The sequence below is a fragment of the Mirounga leonina genome, unplaced genomic scaffold (assembly GCF_011800145.1).
Source record: "Mirounga leonina isolate KUSES-001 unplaced genomic scaffold, KU_Mleo_1.0 Mir_126, whole genome shotgun sequence".
Classification (NCBI taxonomy): Eukaryota; Metazoa; Chordata; class Mammalia; order Carnivora; family Phocidae; genus Mirounga; species Mirounga leonina.
Genome location: NW_023270314.1, coordinates 15,030,101 through 15,057,125, shown reverse-complemented (window position 1 = coordinate 15,057,125; position 27,025 = coordinate 15,030,101). Strand labels below are relative to the sequence as shown.

Here is a 27,025-nt window from a genome sequence, read left to right as displayed (position 1 = left end):
TACAGATAATATGCATGTTTCGGGGACCTAGGATAATGCATACATCTAAAATAGTTAAAATAGATTTGTGTTTACATTTAAAAAAGTGATTTTCCTTGTTGACCAATGTACTGAAATCTATAACCATTGTATCCCCTCCCACAGAGTAATAGTTGCTCTTTAATAAGCAATTTTTATATTGTAAAAAATTTCTTTCTCTTTTCAGGTCCGAAAGCAAGTTTGACTCCGGTTCAGGTATGTTTACATTAGTAATGTTATTCTGAGTATATTTTATTTACATTATTCTCTGAGGAATAACTCATCAGATCAAGAACCTTTTTGATTTTAAACAGACTAGGCAGCCTCTTTTCAAAACATGAACCCCACCTCAAAGCAGGGCTATTGGCTGCTTGGAATCATAACTTGAGATGTTCACTTTGGGATTCTTGAGAGTTCTGTAATAAGCGTTAAATGCCCTATATCTGCAGAGTTTCGTTTTAAATGCAGAAGTAAGGGTTGTACATACTTATTGCTCAAAATAGAATATTATCCTCTAAGTAGATAAAGCATCCTGAATAATTTGAAGATTATGTGCAAGTGACTTGTCATCAAATGTGGGTAATAAATACATTTAATCCTGCAAACTATAGTTTATGTGCTGCTGAAGGGAGCACTAATCCAAAAAACTATAAAGAGTTTTAGCCAATAGAAGTATAAATTTGTCTATGATTCGTTAGTTTTTTAAAAATTTGTTTATTTGGGGGTGTAATGGAAAACTAAGGTCACCTTAAGCCATTATTTTGTATCTATCAAGACAGAATTTACATTTTCAGAAACAGTGGCATATCAACCTCATTAGATGTCTTCTTTTCATTAAGCATGAATGTAGCCATATAATCCTTAGGTTAGACTGTGTCCTTATGTCATTTGCTGAGATTTATGTGCTCCAGAGTGTCTAATGGTGTTTATAATTAAAGCACAAAAAATTGTCTCATATTCATACAAAGGAATTATGCCCTTTAGTGAACTGTTAATAGGTAAGTAAACATTGATTTTCAATTCCAGGAGAAAATAATTTAACAAAGAAACATATAATTTATTGAATTTAAAAGTAACATTCTTACTCTGGTTTGAGTTCCAATATGTTTTAACTTAAAAAAAGTTTTTGTTTATTATGTTCACAAAGGAACTAAGGACTATATATATATCTATATATCTTCTTTTTTGTCGTGATGTTAAGGAGCTAATGTGCTTTTCTTCTTTAAAAGCTTCATCTTTCTTTCATTGTATACCTTTATGAATGTCTCCAACTTGGTGAGACTCTTTAAATATGAAGTCTGTACATTTGAGTTAACAGTTTCACCTAATTTGATAATCATAATTCTAGAAATCTGTCCATTCTGTGTGCTCTTGGGTTTCTGAATCACATCTGACAGTGAAAGCATAAGATACACATTTCTGGTTTACAATATTGACTAAATGGAGACTAAAGGCATGGTGGTATTATATCGATGATTTGACTTTTTATTGATTCATAGGAGGTGACTCAAAATAAGGTGAAAAGTCTTTGTCATTTTTTAAATATTAAAATCTTTAAGTAGAATAAAAAATAAATGGAGAAAATTGATGGAATATGAATTTTTACATAAAAGTTGGGTGTCTTTTTATATCATTGCCAGTAAGTCACCAAATATTTATTAAGAACCTACTTTGTTATGATCTGATTTAATTCCCTAAACTTCAGGTCAGAAACTGGTTTTAGGGTAAAGGATCTGGAACGTAGCTCTTAAAAATGAAAAAGTCCACCAGGTTCATTTTGAAGGTAAAACCTGGAAATAGTGTACAAAATTGAAATATTAGGCAGCTATTGTCAAAGTCAGAAAATTTATGTTGAATTTTCAAATCCAAATTGAAGCGTGCTGCTAAATTCTTGTAGTGATAGTTATAACATCTGTACAGGCACACATCTTTCACTCTGGTGACCAAAGATTTTGCTCCTGATTCTTATTTTTTCCAAGTCCTAATTAAAAAAAAAAAATGTTTATGATGGACAACATCTGCATATCTTTGAAAACTACAAAGTTCTGTACTCTGAAAAATCTTACGGGGAATACTGATTAAAAGTTTATTTATTCTTTTAATTTTGAAATTAAATATGTTGTGGAAAGAATTCAGATGGTTTCAAATTAAGAAACAGGTAATTATGTTTTCTTATAAGCTCTTTTAGCTTAGTATCGGATGAGGGAATCATGACAAAGGAAGCTAGAACTGTGTTCTTTGGCATGCTCTATCATGCAAATTTTGGTTAGAAATAAGATGGCATATTGGAACAATTAAATGTATGACTTTAATAGATTCAGATTTTCTATTGTTCATCAAATACAAAAAGTAAACTAGCTCTGCTTAATGTTGTATACAGCTGTAACAGTGTTCCTGACAAAGTAAGATTTTTAAATGAAGGAAGATGCCAATCTTATTAAGAAAAAAAACACTTAAAAAATAAATAGTTTGGTTAATGACTAGCCATAAAGGAAAGGATTTCAAAATAAAAATTTACATATATATATATATATATCTTCCGTCCCAAGTAAGGAACCCAGCTTCTGCAGAGCTTACTGCACATTTGCAATTTGTGTAAATGGATTTCTTACTGTGGAGTGAGATTCACGAGGAAGGAAGGAAATTTTTCATTGTTAGCACATGGTGAAAAATGTCAGTCGTTGAATACATACGCAAACAATCAACCTAGAGAGTGATTTATTTTTTTTTATCAAAATTGTATCAACTTTTTTTCTACAAAAGCAAATCCACAAACAGCTTGTGTTTTAAGTTTCAAAAAATTTTATAATGAAATAGTTCAACTATATATAAAAATAGAGTGTAGTATAATGAACACCCACATATCCATCATCTAGATTTTACAATTGTTAATAGTTTGCCATATTCGTTCCACTTTTCTTTTTTTGCTTGAAATATTTTAAAGTAAAGTACATACATTTCATGTCATTTTTAAAGCCTGAAGATTATAACTGCCTTGACTTAGTGAAAGAGATCAACTGGTTTTTTTTTTGAGGTTTTCATTTGTCTCAGAAATTTGAGTCACATACAGATTCTTATGGAAAGGATCGTGGCATTACCATGTCCCCATTCAGTTAAAGGGACATCGAAAGTTTTATCTGGGGTGAAGGTTAAGAAAACCTTCAACCAGAAGGTAGTGGCACTGAATTAATTCTGATCCAAGAACCCCAGGAATGTTCTGTCCTCAAGATCAATTTGATTAACACTTTAGCTGCCATCTAGCTGTGTGCTCTGTGTCCTGAGGTATATGCTGATTAAACTCTGTTTCTGTTAATTTGTAACTCAATCACCTCAAGTTTTTGGCTTTGCTGATTGAGAGCAATCAACCTACCTTCTTTCTAAAGGAGTTTTAAGGTTTCCGTTTTAATACTTTTTCCCAGTTGATGTACTAATGTTGCTTGCCTGCAATCGTGTGTAGTTGGTGATTTTACTAATAGAGTAAAACAGACTTCCTTTTATGTTCAGAAGTAGCAAGAAGCTCTGCTCTTCTCCCCACCTCCCAAGAAGGGAAGTTAGTTGATGCTGGAAGAAGCAGAGCATTGAGTTTAATGTAGTGATTAAACATGAAAGCCATATATCAACTCTCAGGAGAAACATGCTCTTGAAAGAGGCAGGGAACTGTGGAGCATATTGCATGATAGGCTATGTAAACAGAGCCCTGGAGGTCAGTGTGTGGATGCGAACCAATTAAATAAAGAAATTACTGTCTTTGCTTTCTATCATCTGGATGGGGAGGATCCCAAGTTAACATGCACAGGGTTGAAGTGTAAACTTTGCTTGAATAAGTTATAGGCACCTCTGGAAACGTCATTAACTCTTTCAATTCACTACTACGTTCTTTTTCGTTTTTAAATTTAACCCAAAGAAGTTAAATCAAAAACAAAATGTTGCTCTCTTTGCCCTTCTGTACATGTCCATTGGCAAAGGTGCTAGTGATGAGTAGAACGGAAGAGAAAGCAGAAGATGAACCGCTGAGAAGAGCAGAGTTGACTGTGCAGTCAGATTTCAAGAACGTGCACAGTCTTAAAAACAACCCATTTGGAAGAGCAGAGCTCTTGCAGAATAACTGAAAAAAGATGTTTTCCTCTTCTCCTGAATACTGGGTATAAGGCAAAGCTGTAGTTGGAATTTACCAGTCACTACATGGCATCAGGATAGTGTTATTTCTGTTCTATTAACATAGAATAGTTTTTTGACCAAGAAGAACCTGAAGCCTATAAGTTAATAACTATATGTTAAGGACTGCCTGGAGTCCAATTCTATGGTCTTAACCTTCTCAGGCAATGTTTGGACGAGAAAAAGAAATGTCAGGTTAAAATGGTATAGTTTCATGGTCCATAAACATTCAAAACAAAGATTTTTTTTTTTTTCTTCTGTAGAGTCATGTTGGCTGAGAAAGTGAATAAGCTTATGTTTAGTGCTTGTTGATTCTGGGCTGCTTGGAATAGCTATACTAAGGAAATGGGCTCATAGAACACAGCAACTCAAAGGTATAAGATTTCATGAAAGCAAATTATGGAGGATTAAGAAACCTAATGAGCATGGTTTAGTGTGGAGAGTAGAGGAGGGAGCTCACTATTAAATAAAGCCCAAGAATGTACAAGGTTAGGAGATCCTAAAAGACACGATAATAAAAGGCACAACAGAATATAATTATCCTGAAGGAAAAAAAAAAACAAAAAACCAACAAAAAACCCGAGGAACAAAAAGCAGCTAGAGTCGCTTTTAAGATCTGTATAAAAAGGCCTCTACACCGGGGTAAGGAAATCAAAGAATATAATCAGTTAAAGCTTGAGGCAAAAACATAAGGGCAATGAAAAATACAGTGGACTGTTAACGGTGGTCACTAAGTTGAAGGGAAATGAGGAATTTGAATATAGTAGAACTAGAGTTTTGAAAGCTTGAACAAATGAGACAGTCTGCCTAACATAGTAAGGTTTTCTCAAGAAATGTTAATAAAGGAAACATTTTCAGCTCTTACCAATGTGGAGATTATGTTGGCAATATTTTTCAGCTGCCTCAAATCAATTTTGTCATTTTTAATTTCTTCTTTTTGAAGGGCTCGTAACAACAAAGAGCAAGGAAATAGAATATAAATCTCTAGATGAGTATTGAAATCTGTCTCTGAGCATCATTCATTAGTAGAAATAAGAAAAATGTTGTCTATTCATCTGTTCATTCATTCAACCTATGTTTATCAGGCATACTATATGCCGTACCTAGACGCTGAGGTGAAAGCTGTGAACAGGGTGGATATAATTCATTCTCTCCTAAAATCTTATAGCTAGTTGGGCCATTATACAAATTCACATGGATTTTTTTGCATATTTGGCTGAGAAGGGCTAATAAGGTTAAATTTAGATCCAGATGGTGAATTGAAGAACTCGCGACATTTAAACATGAGCTAATATATTTTGGGTTTTGACAAATTTACCTTTCTTTACATTATTTGAACCATATCACTTTGGTTTCCACTTTGACTTTTAAGAGACCAGCCTAATAATGCTACTGGTTAGTGTGTAGTTTTTCTCTAGCTTCTAATAAGGAGTGACATTTCACATTTGATTATCATTAAAAGAGATTAACTTACAGGAGAACAATGACAAATGTTAGCAAATATTGTTCTCTTCTTCACTTTTAATTTTTAATTTATTCTTTTACTGGATCCTAATCAAGTTCGGCCTGAAAATCAGGCAGCCTTCTTTATAACAATCTTACTGAATTGTGTAGAAGCAAGTAGAGGGGACAGAGCCTTTCATCTCCTTTTATAAACTAAACACCAGGAAGCAGCAAGGCATAGCAGCGAAGTGCAGAGGTTTGGGATCAGATGGATCTAGATGAAGACTCCTTATTTCTAATAATTTTCTATTGGTTTTCTTGGATTTCATGTATACCATTATGTTACATACTTGAATTTTGTTTTTCTTTTCTTCTTATTTAGAATTAGAGCATTTAAAGCTATGAATTTCCTTCAAAAAGCTTTAGCTTTTTTTATTTTTTAATTTTTTTATTATGTTCAGTTAGCCAGCGCTTAGTACATCATAAGTTTTTGTTGTAGTGTTCAATGATTCATTAGTTGCGTATAACACCCAGTGCTTTTTAGCTTTTTTTACGTTGTATTTTAAATAGTTGCAGTTTGGGCTTTCTTTTGGACACAATGATTACTTGGGAAAATGTTTTACATTTCCATATGTTCCACTTTCTATTTTTGTTTGTAATTTTCAGTTTCATTGCTTGGTGGTCAAAGACTGTAGCCTTACTATTTTTTAGTAGTACGTCTATTATCCAATACTTATTAAAGGTGTAATTTTTGGCCTAAGATATGTTTAATTTTTGTAACTCTTCTGTGGGTGATTAAAAAACTATATTCTCTGAAATGTAAAGGGTTTGGTACATAGTTATTAGATCAGTCTGAGTCATGATTTATATCATTATTTATTTAGTTTTTATTTTATCTGACAAGGACTTTGAGAGGAGGGAATTCTACCTCTTTAGATATCACTACCCCTGTGTTGTCAGCTTCTGGTCCTCTATGTTTTCCGGCACCAGCCATCTTGCTTGGGTCATGCATTGCTCTTGTCCTCCCATAGAGGACATTATCCCAAAGCAGCGCCCAAGGAAACGAAGGCTCCTCTAAACTTACACATACCAAGGAAACTTACATTATCCCAAATTTGTACATGAAGCAAAGAAATTGTTTTACCACCTGTAAACACCGGTGCTTTCCCCTTCCTTTTTGTCCTCAACGCCATCCCATAGCTTTGTTAGGAAAGAGGCTCTGAGACATTATCTTTTAAGGTTCAGCTCAAGCATTGCCCCTTCAATTAAATCTAGCCATCCTTGACACCTCCCCAGCAGTTAATCATTCCTTTCTCTGTGCAAACACTGGATCTTTAAATGGATTTATTATAGCATTTATGATCTGCTATAATTATTTGTGTGAATCTTTTCTTTCTCTCCAAATCTGTGAGTTTTTTGAAGGCAGGAACCATGTCTTACTCACCTTTATAACCTTGGTATCTGGTATGAAATAATTAGTCAATAAACAAAAATTCCATGAGGTTGGGAATCTTTGTCTGTTCTGTTTTTCCAATTGTGATAGAAACACTTAACTAACTACCAAAGATTTACTTTGCCCTTTCATAATGTAGAGTTGTTGCTGGAGTGGCTACTCAGCCAGAGATGACAATTTCCCATCTCTCTCCACGTGTGTGGGGACAGATGACTAATTCTCCCCGTGGAGTATGTGCCATTTCTGGGTTTCCAATATACTCCACCTCTCTCTTCTGAAATTATGTCAGAGGTACATGTTGAACGTGATGGCATCACAGTATGGAAGGAGTCTGGCTCCCTGAGTCCTACTTGGTAGAGATCCACTCAGGAGAGCCCTTCAGTCCAGAGCATCTTCACTGGCCTTTATGTAGAGGGAAATAAACTTTTATTGTAATAAGCCACTGAGATTTTGCCATGGTTTATTATGGTGGCTAGAGTCACATACCCTGATTAGCCTGGTGCCTAGAATACCTCCTGGCAAATAGTTGGTACTTATGGATTATTGGTGGATAAATGATAAGATTTATGGTTAGGGATTATAATATCTAACCCAAAGATGATCCTTTAAATGAAGGATCATAGAAATATTATATACTGTGTTCTGTATAATCACTGAGCCTACCAGTTATCAACTGGCAAAATAACACCTCGTAACAGGGCGCCTTAAAAAGCAGTGACTTGGGCGCCTGGGTGGCTCAGGTGGTTAAGTGTCTGCTTTCGGCTCAGGTCATGATCCCGGGGTCCTGGGATCGAGTCCCGCATCGGGCTCCCTGCTCAGTGCAGAGCCTGCTTCTCCTTCTCCCTCTGCCATTCCCTCTGCTTGTGCTCTTCTATCTCTCTGTCAAATAAATAAATAAAATCTTAAAAAAAAAAAATAAAAGCAGTGACTTAAAACAATAATAATGTATTTGTGCTCACATGTCTATGGATTGGTTGGGAGTTGGCTGGCCTAGGTTGGTCACAGGTTCGTTCCAAATTGGCTCCACAGTCTTGTCACTGATGATAACAGAGAATAGAGCAAACCTCACTGTGCAAGCACGTTTCAAGCCTATGTTTGCATCAGGTCTGCTAGCATCCCATTGGCCAAGCAAGTCACATGCCCAAGCTGAAAGCTAAGGAAGGAGAAAGAACTCTGTCCTTCCTACTCACTGATCATCCAGGTGTAAGTATTCTCTCTTCCCTCTAGTGGGAAGAACTGCTGAGTCACATGGTAAAGGGTGTAGAGATAGGAAGGGGAGAAGAATAGAGTCAGTAATGAAATTTACTACATTAGAACATTATGTACTTATCCCAATTATTTGGTAGAAGTATTTATAGAGTTAGAAATATTATATATTTGGGCGCCTGGGTGGCTCAGTCATTAAGTGCCTGCCTTCAGCTCAGGTCATGATCCCGGGGTCCTGGGATCGAGCCCCGCATCGGGCTCCCTGCTCGGTGGGGAGCCTGCTTCTCCCTCTGCCACTCCGCCTGCTTGTGCTCCCTCTCTCGCTGTGTCTCTCTCTGTCAAATAAATAAATATAATCTTTTTAAAAAAGAAGGAATACTATATATCTAAAGTGGATCCAGTTCCTTCTTTATAATCACATTATTTAGTAACCTAACTTTGGATATAATATTAATGGATATATTAAGATGAAAATATTTGTCTAATGCTTTACCAATTAAATAGTACTTTAATAAATCTTACCAAGTTTGAGAGCCACAAATCTCAGCAAGATACACAGGAATATTTTTTACCAGGGAAGGAGCTGAGATACAGAAAGGTTAAGTGACTTATTTAAGGCCACATAACCAGTGAATGGCCAATCGGGGATTGGACTTCAGATCTCCAACTTACAGGGACTGTGTCCCTTTTATTAGATCATGAGATAGTTCTTTTAATGAGTGACTTTTGTTTTGTTTTAATTTTTCTATTATTAACTTTTAATTTTTCTGTAATTCCTATATTTAGCAACTATTATACAATATAAATTATAAAATTTATTTTTTCTCAAATTAAAAATAATAATATGATTATAAACATGTCTTGAAAATATAAAGTATAGTACAGATTTATATACGACTTCAATGTGGCTTTTAGTAGGCCATTGATATGTTGCTGGCAGTTTCCCAAGAGGCCTCAAAAGATAGCATTAATTGCCTCAGTGAATTTTCTGTGTTCTAGTATCTGATCTTAAACTTCCAACCTCAGGAACTTAGATGTTTTAGTATCTTTCAGGGATGGACTCAAATTGATAAGCCCACAAGACTAATGGATTAAGCTAGAATGCCAGTGTATTTGTTTATGATGAGAAATACAATTTTCACATGGCTCAGAATACACTTACATCTGTGTGATCAGTGTCTTCTTTCTTTTAAATGGTCAAGCTGTGTGACTCAAAATCACAATAAGAACTCTATCAATTAGCCAAAATAAATCATTCAAATGGGGACTGAAATTCCCTTACTATAGCATATTAGCACCCTAAAGGCAGACCTACATGGGGAGTCAGATCATCACCAGAAAGTTGCTCTGTTAAGTACAAAATAAGAAAAAAGGGAAATAGACAAATTGAATATTTAGCTTTATGAATTTAAGTTAACACGAATTATCTATCTCAAAATAGGGATGGTCCTGGTCAGTGAGACTTTATATAACTTAACATACATTGGCTTTACCTTCATCCATTCATCCACCCAGCCATCCTTAGGAAAGACAGCTTTGCCATTGGGCTTGGAAAACATACGACAAGTCCATTTACCTAAGACTCTGTTTCTAAGTTCTCGGAGCAGGAGACCATGTGCAGAAACTTGAGAACTTAAAATTTACAGTTTAATTATTTCTTAGCTATTGAAGCACATATTAAAATTTTAATGGTTTAACATTCCACTTCAGCATACTAAAATTAAGATATAGAAGAAGCTCAATATATAGATCTAGATTTAGAACATTTCCATTACTTAGAATGTTCCCTCATATTTTCCTTCAGTCAATCCCCACTTCTCAGAGGCAACTGTTATTCTGACTTTAATCACCATTGATTAGATTAGTCTGTTCTTGAATTTCATTTAAAATAAAATCAGACCGTATGTATTCTCTTCTGTGTGGTATCTTTTACTCTATATAATGTTTATGAGATTTAATCATGTTATTTGTAAGTACCAGGAGTTATTGCTGGGTAGTAGTAAGTTGGGATGCATATTTTGGTCCAAATCAGGTTACCATTCATGCAGTTGGGCTTACTGAGCTGTCTCTGTTTCTGAAACTCCCAGGCCCAGATTACTGTTGTTAATGCACTGAGCCAGTATGTAGACATTTTAATTTTGACTCCACATGATCAGTCGGTGAAATTGCATGTACATGTAGAACACTTACTCTATTTTAGACATGGTGGAGGATATATGAGTATGACACAGTTCCTCTCCCATGGATCTGGTAAGATAATCATAGAGCTGAGATACATGCACACACACACACATACACCTGACGATATCTGTATGTGCAGCTTCTAGTAATGGAGTCCTACTGGGATTTAGAAGGAGAATTATTTTAGGCTGCAGTGATTGATTAGGGAGGTTCCTTGTTGGAGGTAGGATTTAGATCTTCAAAGGTTGAAAGGAGATCCTTTAAAATAAAGAGCCAGTTAAAGTCAGGCACCGAAGCAAAGGTAAAAAAGTATTTCAGGAACAGTAAGTAAACCAAGTTGCCAGAACTGAACGACCTTTGTTGGGAAGTAATGGTATAGTTGGGAAAGCACAGTTTAAAGAATTTGGACCTTGGGCGCCTGGGTGGCTCAGTCGTTAAGCGTCTGCCTTCGGCTCAGGTCATGATCCCAGGGTCCTGGGATCAAGCCCTGCATCAGGCTCCCTGCTCAGTGGGAAGCCTGCTTCTCCCTCTCCCACTCCCCCTGCTTGTGTTCCCTCTCTCGCTGTGTCTCTCTCTGTCAAATAAATAAATAAAAATCTTAAAAAAAAAAAGAATTTGGACCTAACTGTAGATAATAGGATTGGTAATAATTGCTAACGTTGATTTTATGCCTACTATGTGACAGGCACTGTACCAAGTGCTTTATATTTACTAACTCATTAGTAAATGACATATAACAACATATCAATGGTCTTACTAACTCATTTAATTTGTATGAATCATACATCATTATTCCCATTTTATAAATGAGTAGACTAAGGCACAGAGAGGTTGGCTATTTTGCCCAAAGTTACATAGCTAGTAAGTGACAGAACTGGGATTTGATCCTAAGTAGCCTAATTCCAGAGCCCATGATCTTAACCATGCAATAAAACCCCTAGAATATGAGTTTATATGATCAAAAAATATTTATGAATTTTTAGTCACATGACAATTTTTATTCATGTACATGACATACTTGTCCAGACAGTCACACATGGTTGGAGAGATTTTCTCCCCCGATAAGTAGATTCAGTAGTCTGTTGAGAAATGAGTTTTGGAGGTGATGTAGAGTTTTGATTTCTAAATGCAGATTATCCCCACAGCGTTAAATCACCTGCTGAAAAAGATATTCATGTGGGATTTGTTGTAAAGAAATGATTGATGAAGAATTAACAGTCTCTAGGGAATTTTTACTCATTTTGTTTTGGACAGCACCTTATTTTTAATACAGTTGAAAATTAATATAATTCAATTAATACAGTTCTCTGTAGTTTCTATAGGAAGTGAAAGTGCTTACCTTATATTGGTAGATATCCATCAAGTGGAATGAACTGGTGGTGATCGTTACCTTCTTGGGGGACAGTACATGGATTATTTGTCCATTCATGTTAATTGACATACCTTGCTCCTTCCTGGGCAGAAATAAGATACATTTAACTACAAAAGGTAGAAAATTTTGTTTTAAACACATGACATGGTTGCAGGCTTAAGATTTTTAACATTCTGTTTCAGTATGAAAATACTTTATTTAGGGAACAAGTACAAATGCAGTAAGCAAACTATCAATTATTTGCTTATTAAATCAAAATGTTCTATTAAAAATAGTTTAAAATGCCAATGACATTTTAGTTCATTTATGTCTCAGTAATTTTTTGGTTCTATCTTTTGTATTATAGAACTATGCTATAGGAAAGAACATTTTATAAGAGGTTTTTTTGATTTTTCATCAATTCCCTGAATAGGAATCAAAGATGAAGAAAATTAAAATTTTGCCTGACGACCACAGGTCTTTTAGTACTTTTCAATATATATGTTTTGGAGATTCAAGTACTGTTTCTTAATTAATTTCTTAGTTAACTTAATTAAGAAACAGATGCCTTACATGATATTCAAGTTGTGAAATTAGTAATCTTCTAGTTGTACTTTTTTTGTTTTTGTTGAAATTAAAGACATATTTAATTGATACATATCAAAGACATATTTAGTCAACATTATATTTTCACATAATAGCATGTGGTAATGTTCATTGAATAAGTGAGGAGTGAATGAAAAGTGGAATGATGTTGAGTTTTAAGAAGAAATGTATTTTGCCATTTCCAAAATAATATAGAATATTTACCAAATTGTTTTTTTTCTTCAAAAAGCGTGTCTATAAATTACCTTACATCCAAATCATTTACATTGTGGATTGAAGGCCATTATGTAGAAGGCGAGAGATGTAAAGGACAAGAAAATTCGATAACAATGTTCATATATAAAAAATAAAAACTTTCCCCCCAAAGTCTAGATTTAAAATCATGTTAAATTCATTTATGATAAAATACAATTTTTTTCCAAAAGTTTTTTGTGTAGAACTAGTATGCTTTTTTGGTAACCTAATAATTTTATAAACTGGCAAATGTAGTCGTATCAGACAGATGCAAACAAAACATTATGATGTTTTGTTAAAATCATATAAAATTTTATGAATGAATAGTGAAATTTTAATGTCAAAGTGAATACAATTTCATTAGTTTGGAAGTTTACTGTAACCATGTTCAATTCCACAAATGTTTGTTGATTGTGCACTAAGGAAAGTTTTGCCTTGAGTAAGCTACTTGTAAACTGTTTTAGAATGACTTAGTATCAAACAGAAATAACTCTCAGCATAGAAATAAACTATTGTTAGGGTATTCACCTATGATCGGGGATTAGAATGAAAGACAGTTGCCTCTCTGCTGCTTTATTTTGTAAGTTCACAAGGCCAGGGGAAGCTTTTGATTATTTTGTGCTTATGTGCTTACACATACCTGGGGGAAAATAATCACAGAGCTCAGTGTCCGTTTAATTATGCAGTTGATTTAATTGTTGATTCAACAGCTAGTTAAGGTTCACAGTATTTTAGTATTTGTGAACTTCTTGGTAGTATGGGTGACAATAAAGTAATGATAAATTAATATTTTTTTCCTAAAATAGAACATTATACAAATGAACAAAGATGCATTGTTATTAGGATTGTTTTAAATGTGAAGAGATGCAGCTCAATTTTAACCAACTTTATTGTTTAATAAACATGACTCTTTAGATTTGAGGGAAATGTTTAAAGGCAATTATATTCTTATGTATGGTGAATTCTAATCTCTATTTTGTGACCAGTTTTTAAGAAAAGATCTTTTATGGTTTTTCAAAATTCTCTAATTTGTTTTGTAGAAATCTGAAGTGTATCATGTTTTAGCAATTATTTTTTAAACTGCGTTTTAGAAATTCCCCAGTTTAAAAAATAATTAGGTTAATTTTCATTTCTATCTTGTAACCAGTCCATAAGAAAGTAATCTTTTATATTCATTCAAAATAATTCAAATGTGTCCATTAGAAATCTAAAAGACACCATGTCTTTTATAAGATGATTGATAGGAACTTACTTCTCTACTTTCTTCTTCTTACTGCTAGATTTAATAATCTTTCTCTTTTGGCATGATTTTTCAAAAAGGCTTTTTCCCAATTCATATGAATTTTGATAGATATGATATATCACCACACAAGTCAGGGTCTATGTAATAGAAAGACAAACGTTTCTCTATTATCTGCATTTCTCACTGAGAGTCAATAGGTTGATTTTACATAGGACGATCAGAAACAGGAAAGCTATGATTTAGAAAATGTTTTAATCTGTTTCAAATAACTTAGCAGGGCAATCTGGTAAAAATGACATGATTAATGACTGAAGAAGATTAAAATATTTTCACATTCTGTTTTTAATGACCGCTATCTTAAGTTTCTACTCTAAAATTTATAACTAGTAAAATATTACAGGAAAAATATATCATTTATAAGCTACTTGAAGTTGTGTTTTGCCTTATCAAATTGTGCCTGCTTTTTAACCAAAACAGCATAAATTAAAAACAAATTTTAACTGAAATATAGCCTGTGTGCTATTCTTAGATACATTCATTGAAGTGTTAATATTTATTAGGTTCAGCATAAAGGAGCTAAGATTATTGTTTTCAATTAGACAGGGTAGCAGTTCAGTCAGTATGTAATTTTTAAAATTTATCTTTACAACTAGGCAGATCTTCCTCATTTGGAAATAGGTCATTTTGGTAAATTTAACTAAAAATGTTTTCAATGTATATAAGTGGTGACAAGTAAAACTATTAATGTTGGAGTTTTGCCCGCTGAATCTAGTTGTTCTGCCTTTTTTTATCCAGAGATAATGATGTATATTCAGTCTCTGTCATATTTACCTAGAGGAAGTCTTTTTAATCCCTCATTTTTCTCCTTCACTGAGGTTATGTGTAAATACTACATGAAATGGCGAATGGAAGAAAGTCTGTTTTGTCTAAAGATACCATTCATCTTAAACAAACACAATCTGTCTTTGAAAGCATAGTGATATGAGTTTTGTTTGGTGGGAGACGTAGCAGGATGGATAAGACCAAAGCAAAAATACGTTGCAAATGATATCAAGTGGTATTAAGCCCTTTTAAAAATTGGATAAATTTTTCTGATTGGTGTCTGTCTACTTAAGGGACTCACAGGCCCCCTCCACACACACACAGTTTCATTGCTTCTTAATTTCCACCATCACTGGCATACCATTTTTATGAAGACTTGCATTGATTTCTGACAGAAACCTGAAGCTAATTCTTAGTCAGATATCTTAGAGCACAATTTTCTAGAAAGCCATGTATATGAATTTACAATTCCACATAGGAAAAGGAATATGTTGCCTTATTTTAATTATTTCCAATTTTGAAACACCATAAAATGGAATAAAATAACTTTAACCTTTTATACTATGAACTTTTTAGAGACAGCCCTGTTTATCCTCTACTGTATTTATCCCCAGCACTAAGCACAACTAGGTCACAAGTGATGACTGAATAAATGTTTACTAAGTTTATGCCAGAAGAATTCATCTTTTACTGTGTACATTTGCTTACTTACAGTTATTATGAAAACTAACAACTTTAGTATTGTTCCTGCCATCTTGTTTTCTCTGAATTATGCTTGTCCTTGCTCTCCTTTTCTTTCATTTTTTTCTTTTGGTGGATTGATTAAATTTTTACCATTAAAAAAATAAAAGCTTCTAGTTACAATTAATATACTATTTCTATTATCTCTACAATTTAATTTTAAGGAACATGTTTGACCTTGTATTTTTCTGTTCATGTTGGGAATTAATTAAAATGTATAACTTCTTTCTGCTTCTCCCAATATAAGAACTTTAGCACTTTTCTTTTTTTTAAAGATTTTATTTATTTATTTGACAGAGAGACACAGTGAGAGAGGGAACACAAGCAGGGGGAGTGGGAGAGGGAGAAGCAGGCTTCCCGCTGAGCAGGGAGCCCGATGCAGGGCTCCATCCCAGGACCCCGGGATTATGACCTGAGCCGAAGGCAGATGCTTAATGACTGAGCCACCCAGGCGCCCCAAGAACTTTAGCACTTTTAATTTGTGTCTGATTCCCTATGCCCATAGGCTGACTCCAATCTGGAATTTGGGGTTTTCTCATTATGCCTCTACTTTCTTAAAAATCATTTCTCAAGAATCTATTTTATTAAAGCTACATCATGAACTATTATCAAAATTATTTAATTTTACATATTTATTTACTCATCAATGTTTCTTGCATCCTGACCTTTCTTAGATCTATTTTTCATTTTGCTGAGGTACTTCTTTAGGTATTCTTTCAATAATGGCTCTAGACAGCAAACTATTAGAGTTACTTTATATATATTTATTCACACTTCTAATATCAAAAAGGGCTCAAGGCAGAAGACACACCATTGCACATTTATTTTTCAGGCATGGGAATTGGCAAATAGAACTTACATGGTTCTAAGATCTTTGGGTGTGCTTCCACGAAGGGTGGACTTTTTGTTTCTTTTTTAAATGCTAAACTTTTTTACAAGTATGATTTTAGTTTATAGTTCATTTTCTAAGAATTTCCTCTTGGAGGGAAAAAATGAATTTTTAGGTATCATTCAGTTAAAAATATGCACTTCAACAAATACTTAATAAACATCCTTCCTATGCAACAGATATCCAGTATTGAGGAGGAGCTTGGTAAATACAATACTTGGTTAAATGTACTAAAATATGGGTGTTTTTTAAATGTTATAGCTTAAATTGTTCATGTAATGTCTTACAATTCTTGAGTTCTGCTTTAAGAGTATTTTAAAATTCAATATATGAAAGGTAAATTTTAAAAATATTACTATCTTTGATCAAGTCAGAGTATAAGTGTCACCACCTTTTAAATGTCATTATTCATGTTCAGATACTTAGCTAAATTAACATGTTAGATCAATCCAAGGTATGAGAGGGTTTCACTTTGTTTTTCTAGTTCACAAAGATTAATGTGGCAAAGATCTTTCATATCAGTTTTGTTATAAGTACAAGAATAGAGTTGTCTGTTACGCAGATATATGTACCTTTAATATAGACTGTATTTTCTGATATTTCTCAGTCTTATCTCATTATTCCACCTTTTGGGTTTATTTATGTAAGGCTATTGTAGAGCTAATGGATGGCAGGATTACAGTACAACAGCAGTATCTCATTTTAAAAGCATTCAGCGTTCATTAGTTAGATGAAACAAAGAATATAGTTTGAAAATGAAAGGCAGTGAACAAAGAGAAATAAAGGAAAAATCTGGCAATGTGAATAAATATAAATAAAATAAATTAAAATAAAGAGTAAAGAGTCTGTACATTTTTAAGACCTTTAAAGAGTTTTATTGTGAAATAACCTTCCAGAAAAATTGTGCCAATTTATACTCTCTTCAGCTGTATATAGTATTTTTTTCCTCTGGACACAGTGAGCTACTCTGAGTATTACTATTCTCTTATTTTCTTTATCAATCTGATGGGTGAAAAGTAGTTTCTCATAGTTTTAATGTGCATTTTTAATGACTAGAGATATTGAACATTTTTCTTCTGTGTTACTGAGTATAATTCTTTTGTTAATTGCTTATTTATTTATTTACTTATTATTATTATTTTTAAAGATTTTATTTTTAAGTAATCTCTACACCCAATGTGGGGCTCAAACTCACAACCCCAAGATCAAGAGTTGCGTGCTCTTCCAACTGAGCCAGCCAGGCGCCCCTATTATTATGATTTTTTAAGGCTACGAGTAAGAACAGAGCTTACTTTAGACAGACTGTCATTTGGATTCTGGCTTTATCTCTTAAGCACTGTGTGTTTTGGGCAGCTATGTAATCTCTCTGAGCATGGGTGGTTCAGTGGTAGAATTCTCACCTGCCATGTAATCTCTCTGAGCCTTCATTTTTAAAATAAGAACATTTATAATACCTACCTCAGTATGAGGTAGGATCAAATGTGAGGATTAAGTAAAATAATATGTAATTAAGGCACTTAGCAAAGTGCTTGGTACACATCAGTGATGATGCTGCTGATAAAAAATAATAATGTGTTAAATATTTTTCCCAACTGATTGCTTGATGTTTAAATTTTTTTTCTCACAGAAATTTAAAAAATTTTATTAGGATCGTATGGCAGTCTTTTTATGATATTTACTTTGGGATTATGTTGGGAAAATTTTTCTTCACACCCAATATTATAAAAATATGATGGAAATATTTTTGAATGTGACTGAGTTGTAAACAGAATTATTAATTTTACTGACTCAGACTAAGGAAGTACACCGATAATATGATTTTTTATATCTTTGGGAAAATAATAACATTTACTCTTGTCAGATTAATTCAGAAAACATAATTTGACAAGTTAATGGGTTATTATTTTCAAAAAAATTCCTTAAGTCATCGACTACATTCTCCTGGATTATTTGTATATTTAGGAAGGGCCTCTGCTATTTTATGCAGTGTCTTTGTGTCCATTAGAAAATGGTGCTGTCCTTGAGATGATGAGTTAGCAAACCTTCCCCCCCCCCCCCCCCCCACACACAGACACCTGCCCCCAGCCTTCCACACTGCAGCTGAATGACTTTTCTGGGTCAAAGGAAACACAAAGGCCTAGAAATGAGGGAAGCATGAGCTACAGTTTAGCTTCCACTTGCCTATTTCACCAGGTTCCTTTTGTATTGCTCACATTGCACCATGTTATGATGTGGCCCCATGTTTCCGTGTTATCACAAAATGGCTTTTGAAAAAGATTAATTTTGAGAAATTAATGATTAACGTATCTAAATCCACCTGCATAATTCAGCTGAATTGAGCAATCTTTTATACAGGTACTTTTTATAAAAGAAAAGAAAAGCATTTTTGTTTGAATATTGTGAACAGAAAAATCAGAGAGCCCTGGCACCAATCATACAGCCTTCTATTCATCTACCGTGGGTATTAATTCATGTGTTCTTAAGGGTTGATTTTTTCCTCCTAGTAAATAGTGATGTTAATGACCCGTCTGAGACCATGTCTATTTGAATGTTTTTCTGGTTATGGGAAAATTGATAGGTATTATGTTGTTTTCAGAAAAATGTGCTTTGCAGAAATCTCACCCTCTAACTGTGCTTAGCCACCCTATGATGCTCCTCTTTCTTACCCCTATATTCCTCTATAACTTATTATTCATGATTCTTTCTTACCATTTCTAGCCATTTTTACTGTGCTCCTTCTCATCCCATTGTAAATACGTTCTTTTTTATCCTCCAATCTCTTCATAAAATATTTCCTTCATTTCCTGGCTTTGAGATTTGTCTCTGTCCCAAGATCTGTCCTGCAACGGCACTTTTTCCTCATATCTAGAGACAGTGTCAGTGATAACTCTTCATTTCCTTTTCCCAAGTCTTAGCTTTCCTTGCTCAGGTAAGACCTGCTCTTTTGAGGTTTGCTGTCTTATTCAGCCACTTTCATCACTGCTGTGATCTGTTAGTTCCTGGTAATGCCCTTCATTTATTGATGATTTTAGTCTTCCACTCTAATTCTTGCCATCCTCATGGGTGATTTTAGAGACTGTGTGGACAGTCCAGCCCACAACCGGTTTCTCCAACCTCCATCCATGTCCTAGCCCCTTCCTTTTCTTCCCAGTCTAGTATGCCTCTCATTGTTCTACCTTTCCCCCATCCATCCTGGACTCTATGGTAATCATTTTGTCATTTTAGCCAGTACCCTCTGGATTCTGGATCTGTTTTCCTTATGTTGAATTCCCTGGAAAATCCCCAATCATCTGTTTTTAGTTGTAGCTTTTTCACCTGGGTGGCATGGCCCCCCTAAAGAAAGAATATAATTATGGGATAGTTGCCCCTAGAGATTTATGCTCTTTAATTTCAGATCACCTCTTGCCACTATTCTGCAGTCCTTCTAAGTCTTTAGCACTTTTCTCAAACCCCTTTCTACCACCCTTTTCTGTCTCAGCAACAATCTTGCCTCTTATTTCATAGAGAAATCTGAGGCTATGAAGCTTGAGTTTTTCCATCTTTTCCCTCCTATAACTACAAGCATCTTTACCCACACTTACCTTCTTTCCTACATGATTGAAGGAAGATAGGCTCGCTCTTCTAGTAATCCCATCAATTCTGCTCCTATAGAATGTTATTCCATTACTTATTTACTCTAATTTCTGAATTCTGAAGGTCTTTGATACTGTTTATTTCTTCCCCTCAACCTGGAGATGAGCTCAAATCATCCCATTAAAAAAAAATCAGGGCGCCTGGGTGGCTCAGTTGGTTAAGCGACTGCCTTCGGCTCAGGTCATGATCCTGGAGTCGCGGGATTGAGTCCCGCATCGGGCTCCCTGCTTGGCAGGGAGTCTGCTTCTCCCTCTGACCCTCCTCCCTCTCATGCTCTCTGTCTCTCAAATAAATAAATAAAATCTTTAAAAAAAAATCAAACAAAACATAACTCCTTCAACACTGTTCTCCTCTTTACATTGGAATCTTTACTCTTTCACCAGTTGGATCTTCCCACTGGAATCAAGGTTCTCAGTACACTACTGTTTCTACTTTCTTCTGTTCAGAGGAACACCCTAATAAAGAAGGATGAGGAGAATAGAAGAATTATTAAAGGCCAGTAAGCATTTGCAAAAGTTCAACTTCATTATTAATCATATCAATACAAGTTATATGAACTACAAAAATGTTTACTAAAAAAATAGAGCTTTAAGAGTATGGGGGAGATGTTTACTCTCAAATATTACCAGTGGGAATATAAATTGATGCAGTCATCCTGAAATCATCCTGAAAAATAATTTGATAATTGCTTAATCCAATAATTCCACTTTAGGGAATGTTATAAAAAAATATTCAGAGATTAATGTGAAAGAATACTCATGAAGCATTATTTGTAGTAGCAAAAGAGAGAGAGAGCGAGAAAGAGAGAGAAAGATACAGCCTAAAAGTCCAATAACGGAGGCAGGTTACCACACTGCCTTTACATAGAGAAAGTCCAAAAGTAGATGCACCAAAATGGTAATGGTAGTTGCTTCAGAGTGGTAAGATTACAGGTGATTTTATTATCTTTCTTATATATTCCTGTAAAATCCTACTTTAATTTATAAGAACATCTATTGAATTTGTAACCAGAGAAAACAAAAGGTTAAAAAAAAGTAATTACACGTATTAACCCCTCACACCCTGCTCCATCTCTGCCTCTGGCCAAAGATTTTTGTAAGAAGGTGTTAATACATCTGTAAGCTTTCAGTGTGTCCCAGTTTTCCTTAGTTTGCTTTCATGAAATGTTGGAGTACATTATGGAAAGGAGGGGGAACATGATTTTCCCATCAAGTGAACAATGGATAGGAACATGTTGACCAGTACAGAATGTTGGGGAAGGGAGAAGAGGAACTCATCAATAGAAAATGTGTGATTAAAGGAGAAGAAAGAGAACCAACTGGAAACAGAGGAACCAAGTCATCTTAAGCTAACAGGTGGTAGGTGCTCATCAATGTCGTTGGTTGTCCCATAATAATTTCAGTGAATATTAAGACTGACAACCAAAACATCATTTAGTTGAAAATAAGAATGGGTTGACTTCTCCAGAAAATGAGTAAAAGTGATTAGTGACAGTAGTATATTCCTCTTCAGTGGCTAGGAGCAGCTGTTGCTTAAATAGAAATGTCCAGGATATATGCTTATAGCTGGAGACTTTTAATTGGTGACATTACATATACAGACTAAAATTAATTGTGTGTGTCCCCTGGCTCTGTCCTTCATTCATATTCATACAAGTGATACTGTCGTATCAGACACTGAACAGAACATAATATGCAGATCATTCTCAAAGAGATGAATAGGTTGTTAAAAGTTCATTTGCAGTTTGGTTGTTTTGAATGGAGAATGCATTACCAAACATGTTTAGCCTCCAATGTACTTGAGGATGCATAACAGTTTCAGTGAAAAATTTATCCAGAATTTCAGGTTGGGATGCCAAGAGTAAAATTCCTATCCCCCTATTTTATGGTAAGTTTAAAAAAAAAAAAAAGAGTCCCTTAGCTCTAAGCTCCTATAGGAGTTTTGAGCAGTTTTTATAGGTGATTAGCTGTAAGGTTTGCCCAAGCTAATCAGCCACACAGAGGAATGAAAAGGAATGTTTTTGAGGTTGTGGACATTGAGGAGCAAGAACCTGGGTGCTGGAAGAAGTCTCAGTGTGATTTTGGATGTTATACAGGATCATAAAAAGTTGGATTAGAGAGAAAATTTGAGCCAGGTGCTAAAAGAAAATAGGAGAGTATTCCAGGAATCTACATATGGGGGGGAGAAGAGGATAATTGGACTTCAAAAGTGGAGTTTCTTAAGCGACGAAGCTCTAAAGAGCTTGCCTGATTTTCTACCCATGGTAGTCTAGTGACCCACACCTGGGGTTATTTACACTCATTGTAAGCCCAACCCTAGCTCTGGTTATCAGGTATAATTCCATTTAGAGCAGTTTTTCCTCAATCTTAGCCACACATATGAGTTTCCTGAGGAACTTTTTAAAAAAATATAGGTGCCAGGTCCATGCTAGACCAATTAACTTGCAGTTGGGGCCCAGGCACTGGTATTGTAAAATCTTTCTAGGTGATTCTAATGTGGATCTAGAGTGGAGAGCTGCTGGGTAGAGTCAGAAGTAAATTACATGGGATAGAAACAGTGGGTGTCTATTTTTTTAAATTATTTTTTATTCAAGTATAGTTAACATAAAGTATTGTATTAGTCTCAGGTACACAATATAGTGATTCAATAATTCTGTACATTTCTCAGTGCTCATCAAGATAACTGTACTCTTAATCCCCTGCATCTTTTTCACCCATGCCTTCTCCCACCTCCCCTTGGCAACCACCTGTTTGTTTTCTATATTTAAGAGACTGTTTTTGTTTGTCTTTTTTGCTTTTGTTTCTTAAATTCCACATATGAATGAAATCATGGCATTTATCTTTCTCTGACTGACTTATTTCACTTAACATTATGCTCTCTAGGTCGATCCATGTTGTTGCAAATGGCAAGATTTCATTCTTTTTTATGGCTGAGTAGTCTTCCATTATATATATATATATATATATATATATATGCTGTATCTTCTCCATCTGTTGATGGACATTTGGGTTGCTTCCATAATTTGGCTATTGTAAATAATGCTGCAGTAAACCTAGGGGTTTACTTTTGAAGTAAATAGCTTCAAAAAGCATATAGCTTTTCAAACTAGTGTTTTCATTTTCTTTGGGTAAATACTCAGTAGTAGAATTACTGGATCATTTGGTAATTCTATTTTCAATTTTTTGAGGAATGTCCATACTGTTTTCTAGAGTGGCTGCACCAGTTTGCGTTCCCACCAACAGGGCACAAGGGTTCCTTTTTCCCCCACATCCTCACCAACACTTGTTATTCCTTGTGTTTTAGATTTTAGCCCTTCTGACAGGTGTAAAGTGATAGCTCATTGTGGTTTTAATTTGCACTTCACTGATGATTAGTGATGTTGAGTATCTTTTCTTGTGTCTGTTAACGATCTGTATGTCTTCTTTGGGAAAATGTCTATTCAGGTCCACTGCCCAATTTTAATTGGATTATTTGGTTTTTTGCTTTTGTGTTGAATTGTGTAAATTCTTTATATATATTTTGGATATTAGCTCCTTATCAGATCTATCATTTGCAAACATCTCCTATTCAGTAAATTGCCTTTTTGTTTTGTGATGGTTTCCTTTGCTGTGCAGAAACTTTTTATTTTGGTGTAGTTCCAATAGTTTAATTTTGCTTTTGTTTCCTTTGTCAGAGGAGACATATCTAGAAAACTGTCTCTATGGCCGATGTCAAAGAAAATACTGCCTATGTTTTCTTCTAGGCATTTTATGGTTTCCTGTCTCATATTTAGTTCTTTCATCCATTTTGAGTTTATTTTTGTATATGGTGTATAAAAAGTGATCCAGTTTCATTCTTTTACACGTAGCTGTCCAGTTTTCCCAGGACCATTTGTTGAAGAGGTCTTTCCATTATGTGTTTTTGCCTTCTTTGATGAAGATTAATTGACCATAAAAGTAAATTTATTTCTGGGCTCTCTAGTCTATCCCATTGATCTATGTATCTTGTTTTTGTGCCAGTACCATACTGTTTTGATTACTGTGGCTTTATGGTATATCTTGAAATCTGGGATTGTGAAACCCCCAGCTTTGTTCTTCTTTGACAAGATTGCTTTTGGCTATTCAGGGTCTTTTGTGGTTCCATACAAATGTTAGGATTATTTGTTCTAGTTTGTGAAAAATGCTGCTGATATTTTGATAGGGAATGCATTAAATCTCTAGATTACTTTGGGTAGTGCAGACATTTTAACAATATTGGTTCTTCTTCTTCTTCTTTTTTTTTTATGTCACCTCTATACCGAGTGTGGGGCTTGAACTCACAACCCTGAGATCAAGAGTTGCATGCTTTATTGACTAAGCCAGCCAGGCACCTCAATATTGGTTCTTCCAATCCATGAACATGGAGTACCTTTCCATTTGTTTGGGTCATCTTCACTTTTTTTCTTTTTTCTTTTTGCAGTTCAGCTTGGTTGCTTACCATTACCCTGTCTTCCAGGTCTCTGATCTATTCTTCTGCCTCCTGTAATCTGCTATTGACTTCCTCTAGTGTATTTTAAATTTTAGTTATTGAGTTCTTCATCTCTGATTGGTTCTTTTTTGTATTTTCTATCTCTTTGTTGAAGGTCTCACTGAGATCCTCCACTCTTTTCTCAAGTCCAGTAAGTATCTTTATGACCATTACTTCGAATCATTTGTCAGTTATATTACTTATTTCTATTTCATATTTAGCTCTTTTGCTGTGGTTTTATCTTGTTCTTTCTTTTGGGACATACTCCTTTGTCTCCTCACTTTGTCTAACTCTCTGTTTGTTTCTGTGTATTAGAAAAGTCAGCTACATTACTTGATCTTGAAAGCAGTGGCCTTATGAAGAAGAGTTCTGTAATGCCCTGCAGCACAATGCCCCTTATTCATTTCAGGGGTGTTGCCTATGTGAATTGTATGTGCCCTACTATTGTGGTTGAGGTGTGTTTGCCCTCAGTCCAGTTGTGTGCAGTGGCCCTCTTTGCCTTTTGTGGGTAGGATTTGGTCCCTGTGATGTTAAGTGGCCAGTTTGGTGCTGCCATGGGCTTGTAGTTGGGCGGTTGCAGCAGTCAGACCAGATGTCTGCCCTCAGCCCATTTTCCAGGGCGGTGGTTGCGCCGGACTGCAGAGTGCTCTCCCTGTCTTATCTCCTTGAGAGACTTGCATTGGTGGGTAGGGCCTACAGACAAACCAGTTATCTGTCCTCAGTCTGTCCATTGGGGCTGAAGTAGGACCAACCTGTGTGGTGCTCTCCCTGCCTTGTCCCCTGAGAGGCTTCTGTTTGTGGGCAGGGCCAGCAGTCAGAGCAGATGCCTGCTGGGGGCTTCAGATGCACTGATTGACAGGGCACTCTCTGCACTGCCAGTTATAAGGTTTGGCTGCTGGGGCTGCGAGTATACCGGTGTGTGTGGTTATTTTTCCCTCCCCCCGTGGCAGGAGTCACTTTGGAGTGGCACTTGTCCCTGCCAGAGTTGCTTGCAGGATATGACATGGTAGGAGCTGCTTTGGAGGGACTCCTCATGAGTGGGGTGGATTGGATGTGGTGGATCTGCAGAAGGATACATGCGTGGGCATGTGGTCTTAGCAAGCTAGGTGGCAAGCATTCATGCTGGTTCCCACAAGTGTCTGGTTATCCAAGTTGAGGAGTAGGAAAGAGAAATGGTGCCTGCCAGCGTTTTTGTTCTTGGAGAAGTCTCTCCAGCACACATTCCGAGATTAGTAAATAAATCCTCACGCATACCCCAGGCACTTTTCAAACTGCTGCTTCTATGCTGTATCTTGGTGGGATGGTTTATTCTGCTGGCTCTTTAAGGAAGAGGACTCATTTTCTTTCACTCTCTGGCTCTCCCAGAGCTAAGCCCTGTGATTTTTAAAGTACTTGGAGTTAAATCTCACTGGTTATAAAAACTTGTGAAGTTTTCAAAACTTCACTGAAAACCGGTTTTCAAAGCCAAATATTATAGAGACTCATCTTTCCAGTGCAGGTCCCTGTGTCTGGGGTCCCTGGTGTGGGGTCTGCTCCTCTCCGTTCTCTGTGCTTCTGGTGTCCCTCCCATTTGTGGTTAGTCTGGCCAGGAGTTTGGTTCCTGGCTGGATCTCTGCCCCTCCTACCATTTCCAATGTGGCCTCCTCTTTATGATTAACTGTGGAAAGTCTATTCTGACTGTCTTTTGGTTGTTTTCTGTGTTAATTACACTGATATGGGTGTTATCTAGGTGTATCCATGGGATGAGGTGAGCTTAAGATCCTCCTACTCTGCCATCTTTCAGAAGTCCCACTGGGTGTCTATTTTTTCACCAGTGTACCTCTGCATCCCGCATAGTGCTTGACTTTTACTAGGAACTCAATGGATATTTGCTTAAATGAAAGAATGAATCAATGAATGAGGAATGAATGCATTTAATTAGCTCAAATTCCACACATAATTTGGCTTTAGGTCACATTTGTGGCTAGTCTCTTTCTGACTGTCTCAATTCAGACAACTGATTTTCTGTCTGATTCCTAAGAGATCTTTTTTGGTACCTTAATTCATGTCTTCTCCCTTGGTCCCTGTTTCTCAGTCCTTGTTATCAGGAACCTGTCAAGAACTGTCATGTTCTCTAGTCAGACTCACTGTCTAAGACTTGGAATGTTGTCTCTGAATTTCAAACAGCTGAGATCCTGTAAGTTTGGCCAAGACTTTTAATTCTTCAATACCACTTTCTCCAGATTCTCCCTCAGTGTGCTCATGTCCTGCTCTTACAAACTCCCTCTTGCTCTGGAACAAATTATAGTTTTTAAATGTACAGAAACACCTAGATAACCCCCACATCAGTGTAATTAACACAGAAAACAACCCAAAGACTGGCAGGATAGACTTTTCCACAGTTAATCATAGAGAGGAGGCCAGATTGGAAATGGTAGGAGGGGTGGAGGTCCAACCAGGAACCAAACACAGTAAGTCTCATCAGTTGTATTATTCATCATTTTCTTTTCCCTATTTTTTGTTTACCTTTACTTTTTGTTTTGAAAAATGTGCATTAACAGTGCCCACAATATTTGAGGATTACAA

The 27,025-nt window shown here is 35.5% G+C and overlaps 1 protein-coding gene across 3 annotated transcripts in view; it reads left to right on the top strand.

Moving 5' to 3' along the window:
- Positions 1-27,025, top strand: part of MSRB3 (methionine sulfoxide reductase B3) — a 178,899-nt gene that overhangs the window by 94,200 nt on the left and 57,674 nt on the right. For all 3 annotated transcript variants that reach the window (XM_035002215.1, XM_035002217.1, XM_035002216.1), the window contains one exon: positions 206-234. In XM_035002215.1, the coding sequence (XP_034858106.1) occupies positions 206-234 (29 nt within the window). The remainder of the gene's footprint in view (positions 1-205; positions 235-27,025) is intronic.